Below are 14,752 nucleotides of genomic sequence, written 5' to 3' on the forward strand. Positions count from 1 at the left end.
GTACAGCAGCAGAGCAGCTATGACCCTCTGAGGTCACTTTCTGGAGCATGGGTCACAGGGGAGCCTCAGCCTGCTGCCCACGAGGGAGCCTGGAGGCCCCCAATAATAGGAGCTTCAGTCCTTCCTTGCCACTGTTGGGATGAGCTCCTTGAGTTTCAGTTCACGTCCCCTTTTATGGGAAATGACAAGAACTCTGGCTACAGCCTTGGCTCCTTTGTCTCTGCACCCAGCGAAATCCAAAGCACTGATGGGAAAGGACAACAAAGCCTGGCTCCGGGAGGAAGGTGGTGGCGTGGTCTCCTAGGTGAATCTTTTCTCCTTGTTGTTCTTCTTGCTGACTCTCCCCATATTGCCCAGGCTGGTCTCAAGCTCATAGACTCCCGTGATCTAGGCAGCTGGAACTATAGGCACATATAACCATGGGTGGGGTTTAACTGGGAATTGAACTCACGACTCACCTGTGCCTGTGCTGCTGAGCTAAATCCCAAGCCTAGTTTTTTTTTTTTAAAGAACTGTTTTGCTTTGACTTTTTATTGAAAACTTACACATCATAGTTTCTCCAGCTTCCTATTAAAGCAGACAAAGCAGCTCCCACCCAAGACTAAGCAGCCTCCTCAGAGAGTCATCCAGTGAATACTTATTGGCCATGTACCATTCGTTATTAGAGGGACATGACCACAACCATCTTATTTGCTGTATTTATTTATTTATTTTGGTACTGAGGATGGAACTCAAGATTTCATACTCACCAGGCAGGCACTTATGCAGCTGAGCCAAAGCCACAGGCCCCTTATTACTTTTTTTTTTAAAGACATGATCAGTATTTATTTGTTGCCCAGGTTGGTCTCCAACTTCTGGGTTTAGGAGATCCACCTGTTTCAGCTTCCCAAGTGCTGAGATTACAGGTACGGGGGTTATATGCTCAGCTCTTGCTTGGTCTTCATCTTTACTTCCAGTAACAGGGCTGGGTTCAAAGCAGTTGCCTGATAAGCATGTGTGGAGTGAATGAAATCAATTCAGAAAATTAATAGAATATGCATGTTATTGTCTCTTATCTTGCCCATTGATTAAGTTGGCAATTAATCACTATTAGAGTCAATAGCTGTGGGAAAGGTGTTATTGACTCAGATAATAAATATGCATGTGAAGAGATTTGAACCACAAAAAGAAACCACTGTTTACCAACCACTATGGCTAGTTTTTTGTTTTAAACTGACAATACTGGGTGATAGGATACAGAAAAATTGAAATCTTCATACCATGCTGTTAAGAGAGAGTAAGTTGTTATAGCAAATATGAAAACCTGTTTGGCAGTATTTACTAAAGTGAAACATATGTCCAACTTATGACCCTGCAATTCCATTCTTAGGTATATGCTCCAGGGAAATACATGCATCTGTTCAGCAAAAATACACGTCAAAGTCTGCATAGTACTTTTTATTCATAGTAGCCCCAAACTGTAAACAATGCAAATGCCCATCAACAGAACAGTAAATTACTCAGGCTATCATCATGTAATTTTTTTTTCTTTTGTTTTTTTGAGAGAGGCTCCCACTGCTAATGCACAGGCTGGCCTTGAACTGGCAGTGATCCTTCGGCTTCATCTCCTAAATATTGGGATTACAGGTATGTGCCTCCACACCTGGCTATCTTTGTGCAACAAAACAAACAAAAGCACAACAAAAAGCTACTGATGTTACTGACATATGCCACCATGTAAATGAATTGCATAGCCATTTAATGGAACTAAAAATCCAGGAAGCAAAGTATATGTACGTATTTACCTTAAGTTCAAAAACAAGAATAATTGTTCACAACACAAAGTTAGAATGCTATTTATGAGGGTCAGAAGTATAGGATAGAAGGGACACGAAGAACTTGAGGTGCCCAAAGTGCCTTCTGTTTGGACTTGGTGGGGGTCACATGGCTGTGGACACATGCCCAGAATCACTGGGGTATGAGCCTATGACTAGTACACTTGCATGTACTTGATTGTCTTTGTTCACTAATAGGGAAATAGAATGAATATCATAAACACATGTGTACCTTGATAGCCCTAAAAATAATCAACATTTTATGTAACCATGTTTCTCTAGTGAGGGTTATTTTGCTATTTTGTTTGCTTTAGGCAGGGTCTAGCTATGTAGTTCAGGCTGGTCTTGAACTCACTATGTAACCCCAGTTGGCCTCCAATTCACAGTGATCCTCTTGACTTGGCTCTCTTAGTCTGGGATTACAGATATGTGCCACCAAGTCCAACAGCCTTCTTCTAATTGAGAAACCCAAGTTTGTTAGTTACTGTCTGAATCTATTTTATAACACTCTTCCCTCACACTGTGGCCATTCTCATCCTCTGCTTTTCTCAGAAGATGGGTGTCTTTTTTTTTTTTTTGTCTTTTTCATTTTTATCGGTACCAGGGATCAAACTCATGACCGCCTGCTTGCAAGGCAGGTGCTTATGCCGCTGAGCTAAATCCCCAGCCCCGGTGTCTTTCTTCTTGTCTGTGGATTACCCTCTAGCTGGTGTCCTTAAGCCACAGGGTCCTATTTCAGGACCCTCACCCTCCTTTGCTTACATTTTTAACTTTCTCCTCTCACCTGGCTCCTTAGACTCCTTAGACTTAGAAACTCACATTTCTGCTCTCCTAGAAGAAATCCTCCTCTGATCCCACTTTTCCCCTAACTACTGGCCATCAGGGTGCTTTTGCTTCCATATTCCCTGCCTTCATTTATTCCTCACTTCGCAGTGTTAAACTCACAGCTTTAACTACTAAAATCAACAGTCCAAATCCTCCATGAATTTTCAACCATCACAGTCAAAGAACACATTTTAGGTGTCATCTGCCTGACTCTTTCATATATCTCATGTTGCTGATTCCTTTGGGTTTTTGAAACCTCACACCTTTGACCTCTACAACGCCACAGGCTCCAGGCTCTCCTTACTTGAGGCTGTGACCATTTCTGCGCTGTCTTTCAGGCAGTCTTGTTCCTTAACTCTCCCTCTCTGAGCATCACCTGCCAGGCTCCTCACCTCATATTCTCTCAGGAGTCCTTCATGGATGGCCTCACAATGTCAGTGCAACCCCACGCAGATGGCTCACAGATTGGCTTCCCCTGGGGTCAGGGCTACTCATTCATGTAAGTTCAGTGTGTTCCAACTCAATCCATGGTTCTACTCCTGACCCTTTTCTTCTGTTCTATCTCTTTTGGTTATACTTCCTCACTCACCAGATCATCCAAACTCTAAACCTGTGCATCATGCAAGGTTTCTCAACCTCAGGCCTACTGATACTTTAGGTTGGAGAATTATTTGTGAGGAGACTGTCCAGGTTGTCGTAGGATGTCTGGCAGCATTCCTAACCTCTACCCACCAGATACTGACATTAACCCATCTAGATGACAATCCTGAATGACTCTAGACATCGACCAGTATTGCCTGAGGAGGGAAGTCCAAATATCCTAGGACTGAGAACCACTGGTCAAGGTCATGGATCTAGAAGTCACTGTAATTTTGAACTAATTACTATTTCTCTGAGTCTCGGTTTATTTTCTCTGCTAAAGGAGCTTAAATAAGATAATGCACTATATATAAGCCAGAGTCTGTTCCATGATCTGTTTCCCCTCCTGACACCTAACAAGGCTCCCAAGGCCCTTAATTTTAGTTCCAAAGTATTTTATCCATCCACTCTCATCCAGACTTACCTGCATTATTGTGGCTGCTCTTCAGCTCACAGCCAGCCTGTCGCCCTCACACACACACTTCACACAGCACAGGAAAACATCCCTCCAGCCCCGCCTGTTGCCCATCTAGGACCAGATTTCCAGGCCTGCAGGTTAAGATACCTCTGCGCACCGAAGTTTCCTGGCCAGCTGTGTTAGCTCATGCTGCTCCTTCTGCCTGGGTCAACCTCCCACACTCGATCTGCCTTTCATTCCTGCAGGTTCCCTGGAGTTTCGTTTCCTCCAAAAAGGAACCATTCAGACCAGTGTTCTTCTTCTCTGTCCCCACAGTCCCTTGTCCACTTTCTCCACGATCTACCTCAGGTATCACATTTTTGTCTAATCTGTGCATGGTAGGGGTTGTGGCCTTTTGCAAAAAAAAAAAAAAAATTGTCAAGTATGTGCACTTCTTGTCTTGTCATTCCCTGAACAATACACTATATTATTTGTGTCACATTTACATGGTATTAGATATTATGAGTCATCTAGAGACAGTGAATACAAGAAGGCCACGCACAGGTTATAAATCAGCACAGGCAACCTCATGTAAGAGACTCAAGCACCTGCAGATTTTGGTATCTGCAGGGTCCTGGACACAAGTTTGATTTCAAATGTAAGCCCGACATGCCAGGGGTTGCGATGAAAGATGGACACATCTGCTGTCCACATCAGGGTCTAAAATGTATTGAAAGTTCACTTGCATCTTCAGACTCACTGTCCTGGAGGTGCCTGTAATTCCAGCACTCTAGGAGCTGACCGCTTCCCCCATCACCCTGAGACTCTCCTTGTATTAACTCTAGAAAGTCTAACCAGGTACCAAGCAGATTCACCAATCCTGACCTCCTTCCTCATCCAGTAACAATAAAGCTGTCAAACTTAAGGGTACAGCATCGGTCTGTGGAATCCTGAGCCAGTTTCGCTCTTCGAGCCTCAGTTTCCTCCACCTGTCAGGTATGTGTATATGCGAAGGGGCCCTGGTGTGCGTAGGCCACTCAGGACCCTCCGCCCAGTTTTCAGGATGATGCTGGAGGTCTGTCCTCGGCAGACCACGCTGGTCGACCCCGTAGAAGGCTCTGGCCGCTCCAGCCCGCCGAGCTTGCCGCTGGATATGGGACAAGCCAGCCGCTCTCCAGGAAGACCGAGGCGAAGCAGTCCCAGAGCCGGACACCAGGCCGAAAAGGCAGGCGGGAGCGCCGAGCGCCCTTCACTGGCGAGAAACCTGGCCGCGGCGGGCGGGGATCGCCAGGGTCGCGGGGCCGGGCGGGGCGCGGCGGCGGCGGAGTCAGGAAATTCCTTTCCTTTGCTGGCCCTCCCCGCCCCCTTTCCTGGGGTGCCCACTGGTTACCGGGAAAGAGAAAACGAAATGCTCTCCGGCTTTCCCAGCCCCGGGCCAGCCTCTGGCTTGCGGCCCGCGCGGGAGCGCAGGGCGGCCGGTGCGCCCGAGTCTGGGGCCTCCCCGCCGGTGCGCCGGCCCAATCCCGGCGGCTCTCGGCTCCCGAACGCGCCGCTGCTCGATCGCACAGCTCTGGAAGGTGTCCCCGGCTTCGGTCCCGTTCCGCGTAAGCTGGTGTCACATGAGCCGCGGGGGAGTGGGCACCCGGGGAGTGGGCGGGGGCGTGCGCGCCGGGCGGGGCCGCCGGTCCACCTCTGTGCAGCGGCCCGCCTGACGGATGCCAGGAATTCCCAATGAGCGGCGACCGGGGGAAGTTTGGGCAAGTCGGCCTGGCCAATGGAGAACCTCGGGAGGCTCTGCCCCTTCCCCCGCCTCCGCCCGCGTCGCCTCCCGCAGTGCGAGTGTGTCGGCCGCGCTCAGTGTGCGCGGAGATTAGGTCCGAGCGCGCACGAAGCAGGCAGCCAGCGAGCTCCCGCCGCCGCCGCCAGCAGCCAGCCGCCAGCCGTCAGCTGCAGCCGCAGCCTCCGTGCAGCGCCGCGGCGGAACCGGGCGCACGGGAGCTGCCCGGCCCGCCAGCCCAGCCCAGCCCAGCCCAGCCCAGCCCAGCCCAGCCCGGCCCGGCCGACTCCCTGTTCCCCACGCCGGGGCAGCCGCCGCCGTCGCCCGGAGAGAAGGTGGAGGAAGCAAGCCATCCCTTAGCACACGCGCTCCATCATGGACCATTATGATTCCCAGCAAACCAACGACTACATGCAGCCCGAAGAGGACTGGGACCGGGACCTACTCCTGGACCCCGCCTGGGAGAAGCAGCAGAGGAAGGTTAGCGGCCGCCCCCGCCCGTGGTAGCCCCCAGCTCTGAGCCCGGAGCCCGGACCCGCTCCTCTCGCCGCGCTCCATGCGCGGGTTCCGAATGGGTTCCCGGCGCACAGGGGCGGGGGCGGGGACGTGCGGCCGCGGTGAGGTGGGGTGTTGGGTTACAGGCGCGGGGCGGAAGCCCCATGCCCGCGAACGGCGATCTGAGCGCTGGGAGGTGGCGCCGCGGGCGGGCAGGTCGCCTCGGGGCCACGATCCAGGTCACCCCGCGGCTGCCGTGAGCATCCTCGCGTGGGCAGGGCTCGGGGGCGGTGCTGTGGAGGCTGGGGCTGAGACCCCGGCTCGGTGGCTGCTGGCTGGGATCGATTTTTCTTTCCCCTCCCCGCCTCCTGGCCGCCTCCATATGGCATGCGGTGGCAGCGCGCTTCCTGGGCCGCCCGGGTCTCAGTACCTGCGGGGCCGGGCGCCCGGGGCTCTGTGTGCCCCCGACCCCAGCCCGAAGCCAGGTGCTGAAGGGGCTGGCGGCAGGCTCGGGGTCTGTTTGGAGATGGACGCGCGAGGAGCGCGCAGGAAACCGGGGTGGGGGGGTGTCCGCGGGCTCCCGGCGGGCCTGTGGGGGCGGGGTCAGCACGGCGAACCGTTTTATTGCTTAACTCCGGGCCGGTGGCACAGGCTCTGCGTGTGCGTCCTGCCTGTCTGACTCCCGCTCTTTTCTTGGTCAAGAGCGAGTGTGGGCAGCTGGGCTTGTGTGGAGGGGCCCCAGGGCGCAGGACGGGCTCCCGAGATCTTTGGGGTCAGTTGTGGATCTGTGCTTAGCCTCGGAGCTGCGTCCCGGGCTCCGCGTGCGGGGTGCTCGTTCCGCCATCGGGGCGGGCTGGGGAGCTGGCGGGGAGGGGGGGGACCCTGGTAGTGGCGAGTGGCAGGAAGGGGTCAGAAACCGCGCTTGTTGGGGAGCGGAGCGCCCCCAACGCTGCCCTTTTTCCTGCCTGCGCGGTAAGCCCTTGCCCCAGGCGGCCACGTACTCTGTCCCCCCCACTCGCCCCCAGCTGCCGGCTCCCATCCGGTCCCTCCCCGTTGCATACTCCCCCCTCCGCTGATCCGGGAGTGGGGGGGACAGGATGGCTCGTCCCTCTGGATAGTGCGGTTAGGGCTGGGCTTGAGGGAGAGTGCTCATGTCCAAAAATGGTAACATTCACTCCCTTTTTTAAACTTAAAAGGAGGGGGGAAGTTTTAGAGAGCCGACTGAAGTTTTTTTTTCCTCAGCCAAAGGCATCCTGTATTAGCTCACTCAGGAATCCTAAGCCCTGAAACGGTGCCCTTTTTACTCACATCATCAGACACGCAGAGGTAATTTAAAACACAAAATGGGCTTCCTCAAAGTGGCGTTGACCTGCATCCCTGCGCCTGGGGCTTCTCTGTGCCCGGCCCTATACAGCCACAGAATAAGGGAAGGCTCTTTGACTTTGCAGCAGTTGCTTAAATCCCTATTCTCTCCCTGTTGGTCCCCTCTGGGACAGCGGGGACTGAAGGGCTGGCCACAGACCCCGCATTCATTCAGCTTGTTTCCTGGAACCACTGGGCTGTTGGAGGAGCTGAAAATTGTTGGTGGGGGGTGCAATTTGAAAATTGCCATGGGAGACCAGGCAGGGGACTCTTATTTTTAAATTTCAAGGTGAAGCCTTCTTGAGAATAGATTTAAAGTCAGATTGGGGGGGTGGGAGTAGGATGGTAGATGTCCTGTGATCTTCCATGGGATTCCTGCCTAGGAGAAGAAGTCCCTGCTGGAAGTAACCAGTTTGAACCTGGATGGGGCAGGAGTGATGACGCTGCCCAAAAAACCAGACCTTGGAATGGCTGTGAGACTCAGTTCCTGAGGGGAAGATGGATCCTGGGTTTACTATAAATATTCAGCGTTATCACATGTATGAATGAAAACATTAAATGTATTTGGAAAGAAAACAGATTTCCTGGACTCTGATGTGGTGGAAACAGGTCGCCTTGGAAATTTGGTCATCTTGGGATAAATACAAGAGTCAAGAGCTGGTATTGGCTGCTGTGTGTCAGGCACTGTTCTAATCATGTCACCTAGATTGTCCCAGTTGTTACTCCCAACAGCTGTGCGAGCTGGGCACACTGAAGGATGAAGCTATGGAGGCCAGAGAGGGAAAGTAAGCAGCCCTGAGTCCTGGGCTGGAGCTTGGTGGAGCTGCGGTATACCTGTGTTGGGGACAGGCAGCTTCCCTTCTTTTGTCCCTGTGGCCAGGAAAGCTGGGCCTGGCATCTGGAGTCAGAGGATCTTGGGACCAGGAGAGCCCATACCTGCTTTGGGAGGACTGATACCAGGGGACACGCACAAGGCCCTCTGGTTCCCAGGCTTTTATTTCCCTTGCCATTAATTCTCAGTTTCTTTCTGTGTTTTCACGTCTGCAGAATTTCTGGCCTGCCAGGTTCTCAGCAGAGTGACAGGGATATAGGGGAGTGGTATTATATAAGATTTACAGCAGTGAGTAGTTTCTTACACGCTCCTAGCTCGTGGGAGGGGAAGAGGTTGTGGAGAACCAGAGCCCACAGGTGGAGAGAGGCCAATCATTTCTGAGGGAAGCTGGGGAGAGACAGATGGGAGGAGGGGAAGCAGGACTATGGGATCCAGTAGTCTCTAGGTAGGAGAAAATAACTGGTTTTTATTTGTATCTATTTATTTATTTATTTTGGTACCAGTGATTGAACTCATGATCTGGTGCTTGCCAGGCTCCTGAGCTAAATCCCTGGTTCCTGGAAGGACCTGTATTTAGCCCTATTGCAGCCATCAGTATTTGTGAGAGTCTAGGCAAGTCATTTATTTCTTTGAGCCTTGTAAAGTTAGATCATTCCACAAATGTTTGGTGAGTATTGACTATGAGCCAGGTGTGGTCCCTGAGCTTCAGTGTTAGCTAGACCAGTTGGGTCCCTGTCCTTAGGGTGCTTATTTTTCCTCACCTGTAAGTAAACTGCATTCCTCCCTGCCAACTGCCCAGTGTTCTTGTGGTTTCCAGTGAAATGAGGCATTCAGAAATGTTTCCTTGGTGGAAAAAAGGTAGAAGTCTGAGCAGGCAAGAGGCATGACCCAAGGAGCTGAACGGAGTTGGCCATGGCTTGTCTCTTCTTCAAAGAATGCTTCAGTGAGGATTCTGGTCCTCTTGCCTCCAGATGCAGAATGCAGTTACAGAGTGGACAGGGCAGGGGGAGTGGAGGAGGTACCTGTGCTTGCCCACTATTCAGTCTTCCTAACCTTCCAGGCTAACTTGGAAGCCGCTTTTCCTAAGGGGTCTGCAGGACAGCCATGGCCCCTAGCTCATCTGGCCTCACATGAGTCTCATCCCACCCTTGCATGTGTGTATCTGTGTGTTTGCAGGCTGACAAGAACGTTGACATGGAGCGGTAACTTGGCTGTACACTTGTAAGCTTGTGACCTTGGACAAGTTCCTTTCTTAGGCTCCAGTACGTTGTTTATAAGTGATCTGATGTGGGTAGACGGGTGATGTGTAAATGGCAGTGACTGCTGTTAAATAGTGTCCTCCGTTTACTCCAAAGTCAGCTTCTGGCTGAATGTGTATTTCCCACAGCTGCTGGCCCTGTGCCTTTTTTTATGTGGAGCGGTTTAATCAGTATTTGTTGAGTGAATGGATGTTAAAACAGAGTGGACAGAGCGGTGGCCTTGGCAGGTGAATGAAGGTGGTGTGGATAAGGCCCAGATCCTGCTTCTGCACCCACACTAAGCCAGGTCCCAGGAGATAGGCCACATCGTTTATCTGCTTCTGGAAATCAAGGCCATCACAGAAGCTAACCAACACAGAGGCTGGGGATTGCAAAGAGCAGAGGCACTACGTGGCTGGGTTTACCTTGGGATGGCCAGGACATTAAAAGCAGGATGGTGCCCGTCTCACATCTGTTACATGAAGATTTAAATGACATACTCTAAGTAGGGAGATCACCGTAGCACCTGGCATGTGGTGAATGCTCCTGAATGATGACTGCTGGATGAACCTGTGTTTCTGTGGCCTTTACCAACAGGTTTTGCATAAACCTCTCTTTGAGAGAGCCAGGGTTGCCAGAGATAGGTTTCCGGGAATTACATTGTCCTTGACCTCTGACCCTGAGTTCTTCAGCTGTGGTTCATTCTAAGTTACCAAACCTGTCCTCTCAGTCTCTTTACCTAGGAAATGATACAGACTCTTGCCTCTCTTTTCCTGAATTCTGGGTAACCAGGATGAAGAAATGGATGCTAAAAGTGCTCTAAAAAGTCTCCTTGGCTTGTTACTTACTATATAGGGAAAATAACCACATAACATGAATGACCTCTAAAAGTCACTTTGCCGCCCAGCGTGGTGGTGCACTCTTGTAATCCCAGCACTCGGGAGGCTGAGGCAGGAGGATTGTTGCAATTTGGAGACCAGCCTGGCCTACAAAGTGAGCCCAAGGCCAGCCTGAACTGCACAGCGAGACCCTGTCTCAAAAAAAAAAAAAGACACACAAAAAAATCCATTTAGCCTAGGGGAGTTCCTCAGGCCCACCTTTTAATACCAGAGTGCTTTTCCTAGCCTCGGGTTCCCAGCCTTGTTTTACCTGCTGCAGTGCCTTCCTCTCCAAACCCTGTTCCACGTGGGTGTGCTGAGCACAGGTGCCTCGCTGACTGGTGTGATTGACAGCCTGGAGGAGTAGACCAAGAGTGGGGTAGGGCTGGGCCGCAAGGCCTCAGAGGCAGAGGCTGCTGGCTCTCAGGCAGCTGTGAGAAGGCCCAGAGTGCCCTGTGACCCAGATTTTTCAGTGTGTGGGGGACGGTGGGACCTCTAGGGACGCTGGAGCTGGGATTGCAGGAGTAAGAGGCTGCAGGCTCCTTCAGGGTGCGGGGTCCTCCTCTTCGTCAAGAGGGAAAGGAGGAAGCTGGTTTGCGGGAGGCTGGCTTCTCAGGGAAGCACTTCAGAGTCACCTCCCTTTTCATCTTCTTCAGGAAGGCCTGGGTCTGGGCGCCTGGCCAGGGGCCACAAACCATGAATCTGGCCTGAGGACTTTCACACAAACCTTGGTGCCTCCTGTGGGTCTGGAGCCAGCAGCCTCTGCCTGGGGCAGCCTCTGCTTGGGGCAGCCTGAGCCTGAGATAAGAGCTTGGGGTGGGCATTTGCTGTGTGGCTGCAGGAAAAAGCTTGGACCTGAGACAGTCAACCAATGAGTGTTAACTGAGCCCCTCATAGGAATCAGGTGTGCTGCTCTTTGTGTGGGTTCAGAGAAGTCAGGTTTTAGGTGCAGAGGGGAACAGAAAGATCCAGGGCCACATAGGCTATGCCAGTAATGACCAGAGAAATGGCCACCATTGGCCTGGAGCCTGGGGTGGTTGAGGAGGGACCACCATGAGACCGGGCTGGTGACATTTGGGCCCCAAAGCAATATTCATGACCCCACTTGCCTTTTCCATGTGCTCCCCTGAGGCACCCCAGAGTGGCCGTGGAGTGACTGGACTGGAGTGGCCAGGGCTTCCTCCAGATCCAGTCTCCTCCCAGGTGGATGAGTAAGAACTGGTTATCTCCAGCAGTTGGGACAGGTCATTTCTACAGACCCAAGATGGGCAGGAACAGAGTTTTCTCAAAGTTACAGGAGAATTCGTTTCCTCCTCGTGGTTACAGTGGCTCACATGCTGAATGTCAGCAGCTGTCCCTTGCACCTGCAGCATTTCCAGGATCCTGAGCCGCAGGTGTCGCTTTGGGACCCACGCTGGCATTTGAACTCCTCACAGCTTTGCTTTGGTGCTTGTAAACAAATGCTGGCACGTGCAGGAACCAAACACAAGCAAATGTGGACAAACCCCAGAGATGGCGACGTCCTGGAATTAGCAGCGGGGCTGCACCGCCTCATGAATATATTCAGCACCACTGGATGGAGCAGTTCAAAACGGTGACATTGACGCATGTGAATTATGTACCAATTTTGGAAAGACTGATAGAAAGCAGAACATGACGGTTGCCTGTCATCCCACCTTCCAGAGATGAACACTGACACAGGAGTTTCCGTGGCGTCTGCCACCCTCGTTCCCTGTCCTCATTTGCTTGTGCCTTGTTGATGTTCTTGCTCACGGATTCTAGGGCCAGAGCCCTGAGGTCCCGGGGAGGGAGGAGAGCTGAGATGAGATCTTCATAAACACAATCTGATGGGATCCTCTTTGTGAAAACTGACTAAGAATAGATAGGTGATAGGTGAGCACAGGCAAACAAGCCTGGAGGTAGGGTAGGGTGGCCTTCCCTGTCCCCCAGGTCCTGGTCCTTGGGGAGTGGGCTGGGGACCTGAGAATGTGAAGCCCGCAGGACCCCAGGGCTCACAGGCCGGAGCAGCTTCCCTCTGGGGTGGAGGTGTGCGGCGGGGAGGCCTGGGCCAACTGCTCCTCTGCAGGAGGTTGCTTAGCAATGGTGGGAGAGGTGACTTAGCCCACTACAGAGCCAGGAGGAGAATAAAAGGCAGCGAGGGTGGAGATACGGAGGATGTTGTTCCCCTGGAAACTGCCTGCTTGGTCCTTGGCTACTGTGGGCCACTTCTGGAGCTGGGATCTGCTCTCCCTATGAGGGGGCAGGGTCCTCTCCAGACCTGTCACCCCAAGGCTTGGGGGTGGAGAATGGAGGGAAGCCGTGTTTGCATGGGGCCTGTGTCAGACGTGTTGTGCCAGTGGCCGTGTTTAGCATTCACAGCAGCCTCGCTAGCGTATGTGGTATGATCAGTCTTCTCAGAGGAAGGAAGCTCAGGAGCTCAGAGACAGAGAGGAGCGCGCACGGCCTTGCAGAGGAAGAGTTGCCTCAGAGGGAGCTGTCCATTTGATTTGAAGTGTTTCCCGAGCCCCAGATACTGGGAGAGGAAAGTACACGCTGCCCACATGCTGGGGAAGGAAGAGAAGGTACCAGAGGAAGGCTGGAAAGGAGTTTTTTTAAATACTGACCAACAGTATTTATTAACAATGTCCCCATCTCCCAAATAGGTCAAAAGACTGAGTTAAACCTGATGGAAGGTTAAATGGTTTGCATTACCTATCTGTGCAGCAATCCTTTGAGGAGAAAAGGTAACTGTTAGTTTTCTAGACAGCAGAGTTTAGTAACTTGCCCTAACATGACCAGCTAATTAAACCAGATTAGGAACAAAGCCAGGCATATTGACCTCAGGACCTTAGAATTCTTGTTTTTTTGGAGGCAGTGTCTCTTGCTGTGTTGCCCAGGCTGGCCTTGAACTTGTGATCCTCCTATCTCCGTCTAAGTGGCTGAAATTACAGGCAGACTCTGCTCTTAACCAGGAGCAGACGCACTGTTTGCTTTTAAGGAGTTTATGTTTTAATTGAAAAACAAGTTTTAAATATAAATGAAATAAGAACAACTCGAGATGGTGTATAGTCAAGGACTCCTATGATTCATGATTCTTAACATTTATGCTTTCACATTAATCATGATGTGATATATCTCTGTTAATCATGATCAGCAAACTTGGGAGGTCTTATCCTTATTTTATTTTTTGTTTTTTGAGACAAGGTCTCACTATGTAATTTAGGCTGGCCTTTACCTCACTATATAGCCTAGGCTGGCCTCAAACTCAGTGATCCTCCTGCCTCAGCTTATCAAGTGCTGGGATTATAGATGTGTATGCCCAGCTATTTCCATGTTTTGTTTTGTTTTGTTTTTATTTGAGACGGTTTTGCTTTGTGGTTGAGGCTGGCCTTGAACTTGCTGTGATCCTCCAGTGTGAGCCTCCTGCATATGGGCTAATAGGTATGTACCACCACATTTGTCTGTATCCCCATTTTAGAGGCAGGAAAAGTAAGGCTCAGAAAAATTACGTAACTTTACCAAAATCTCTACTGCAGTCCAAATAAGGTAGGATTGGTTTTCAATTCAGGTCTTTAGCTAGCAGGTCCTGAGACTAAATAAGGTGGGCATAAACTTCTTTTTATTATTCTTTTTTGGGGGGGAGTGGGACACTGGAGATTGAACTCAGGACCTCCCATCTGCTAGGCATATTCTACCACTGAGCTACGCTCCCAGGCTTTAAAAAATTTTTTGAGACAGGATCAGGATCTTGCTAAGTTATCCAGGCTGGCTTTGGAGTTACGTCCTCCTGCCTCAGCCTCCTGAGTAACTGGCATTATAGGTGCACGTCACAGGGTGTGGGCCTTTCTGAATTCACTTGTGCTGGTTGAATAGATAATGGAGGGTGCTGTTGTATTTCTTTGTCAGGAAGCTTCCGGTCCCTGACCTGGGAGGCTCCTCACTCTCTCTGTCCCTGGTGCCCACTCCTGCTCCAAGTCAGTGGCCCGCCTGGTCTCTGCTGCCTAACCTGCTACCTCCTTTGTTTGGCAAGTCTTCCTTTGTGGTCACCAGGGGAACCAGGTAGCTGGCCCGTGTTTATTTTGATTTTTAAGTTGCATCCATGAAACCCTTGTGAAGCTTGAGGCGCTTATTTAAAGCCTTGGGACTGTTAGGAAAATGGGGTATGCCATTTTGGGGGCTTAGGTTGGCACTGCTGGGCTGGGAGCTTGTGAGCTGAGCTGGGGGTAGCACCAAGCAGGACAGTACCATTTCCAGACCCTAGCTTTGGCTTTGTGGGGCAAATTAGAGCCCCTGGTGGTTCTCCTCAGGGCAGAAAATCAGTCGATTGGGGGAAAGGAGCCACCTCTGTGTTAGATCATTGTTCCTCTTTCTTGGTGGTTGCACCCCTGGGGCTGTTTGGGCACAGTCACAGGTCACAAGTCTATGATTGGAGGCCAGACTAGGCCTGCTGGGGAATATGTTTATGGGCCTGAAGATTTATGTATTTTTTTAAAGT

At 51.4% G+C, this 14,752-nt stretch overlaps 1 protein-coding gene across 7 annotated transcripts in view; it reads left to right on the forward strand.

Annotated features, from left to right (window-relative positions):
* Positions 1–5,742: 5,742 nt before the first annotated feature.
* The window catches only part of Actn1 (actinin alpha 1), a 93,058-nt gene continuing 84,048 nt past the window's right edge, over positions 5,743–14,752 (forward strand). For 4 of the 7 annotated variants that reach the window (XM_063241077.1, XM_003472376.5, XM_003472374.4 and 1 more), the window contains exon 1: positions 5,743–5,932. In XM_063241077.1, the coding sequence (XP_063097147.1) occupies positions 5,828–5,932 (105 nt within the window). In that variant the 5' untranslated portion in view covers positions 5,743–5,827. Of the gene's footprint in view, positions 5,933–6,181; positions 6,204–14,752 lie in introns of those variants that run through there. The other 3 variants (XM_063241073.1, XM_063241074.1, XM_063241072.1) reach the window with 2 other exon arrangements.

The sequence above is a fragment of the Cavia porcellus genome, unplaced genomic scaffold, assembly GCF_034190915.1.
Source record: "Cavia porcellus strain 051 isolate PalLab524CR breed Dunkin Hartley unplaced genomic scaffold, mCavPor4.1 scaffold_31, whole genome shotgun sequence".
In the NCBI taxonomy this organism is placed as follows: domain Eukaryota; kingdom Metazoa; phylum Chordata; class Mammalia; order Rodentia; family Caviidae; genus Cavia; species Cavia porcellus.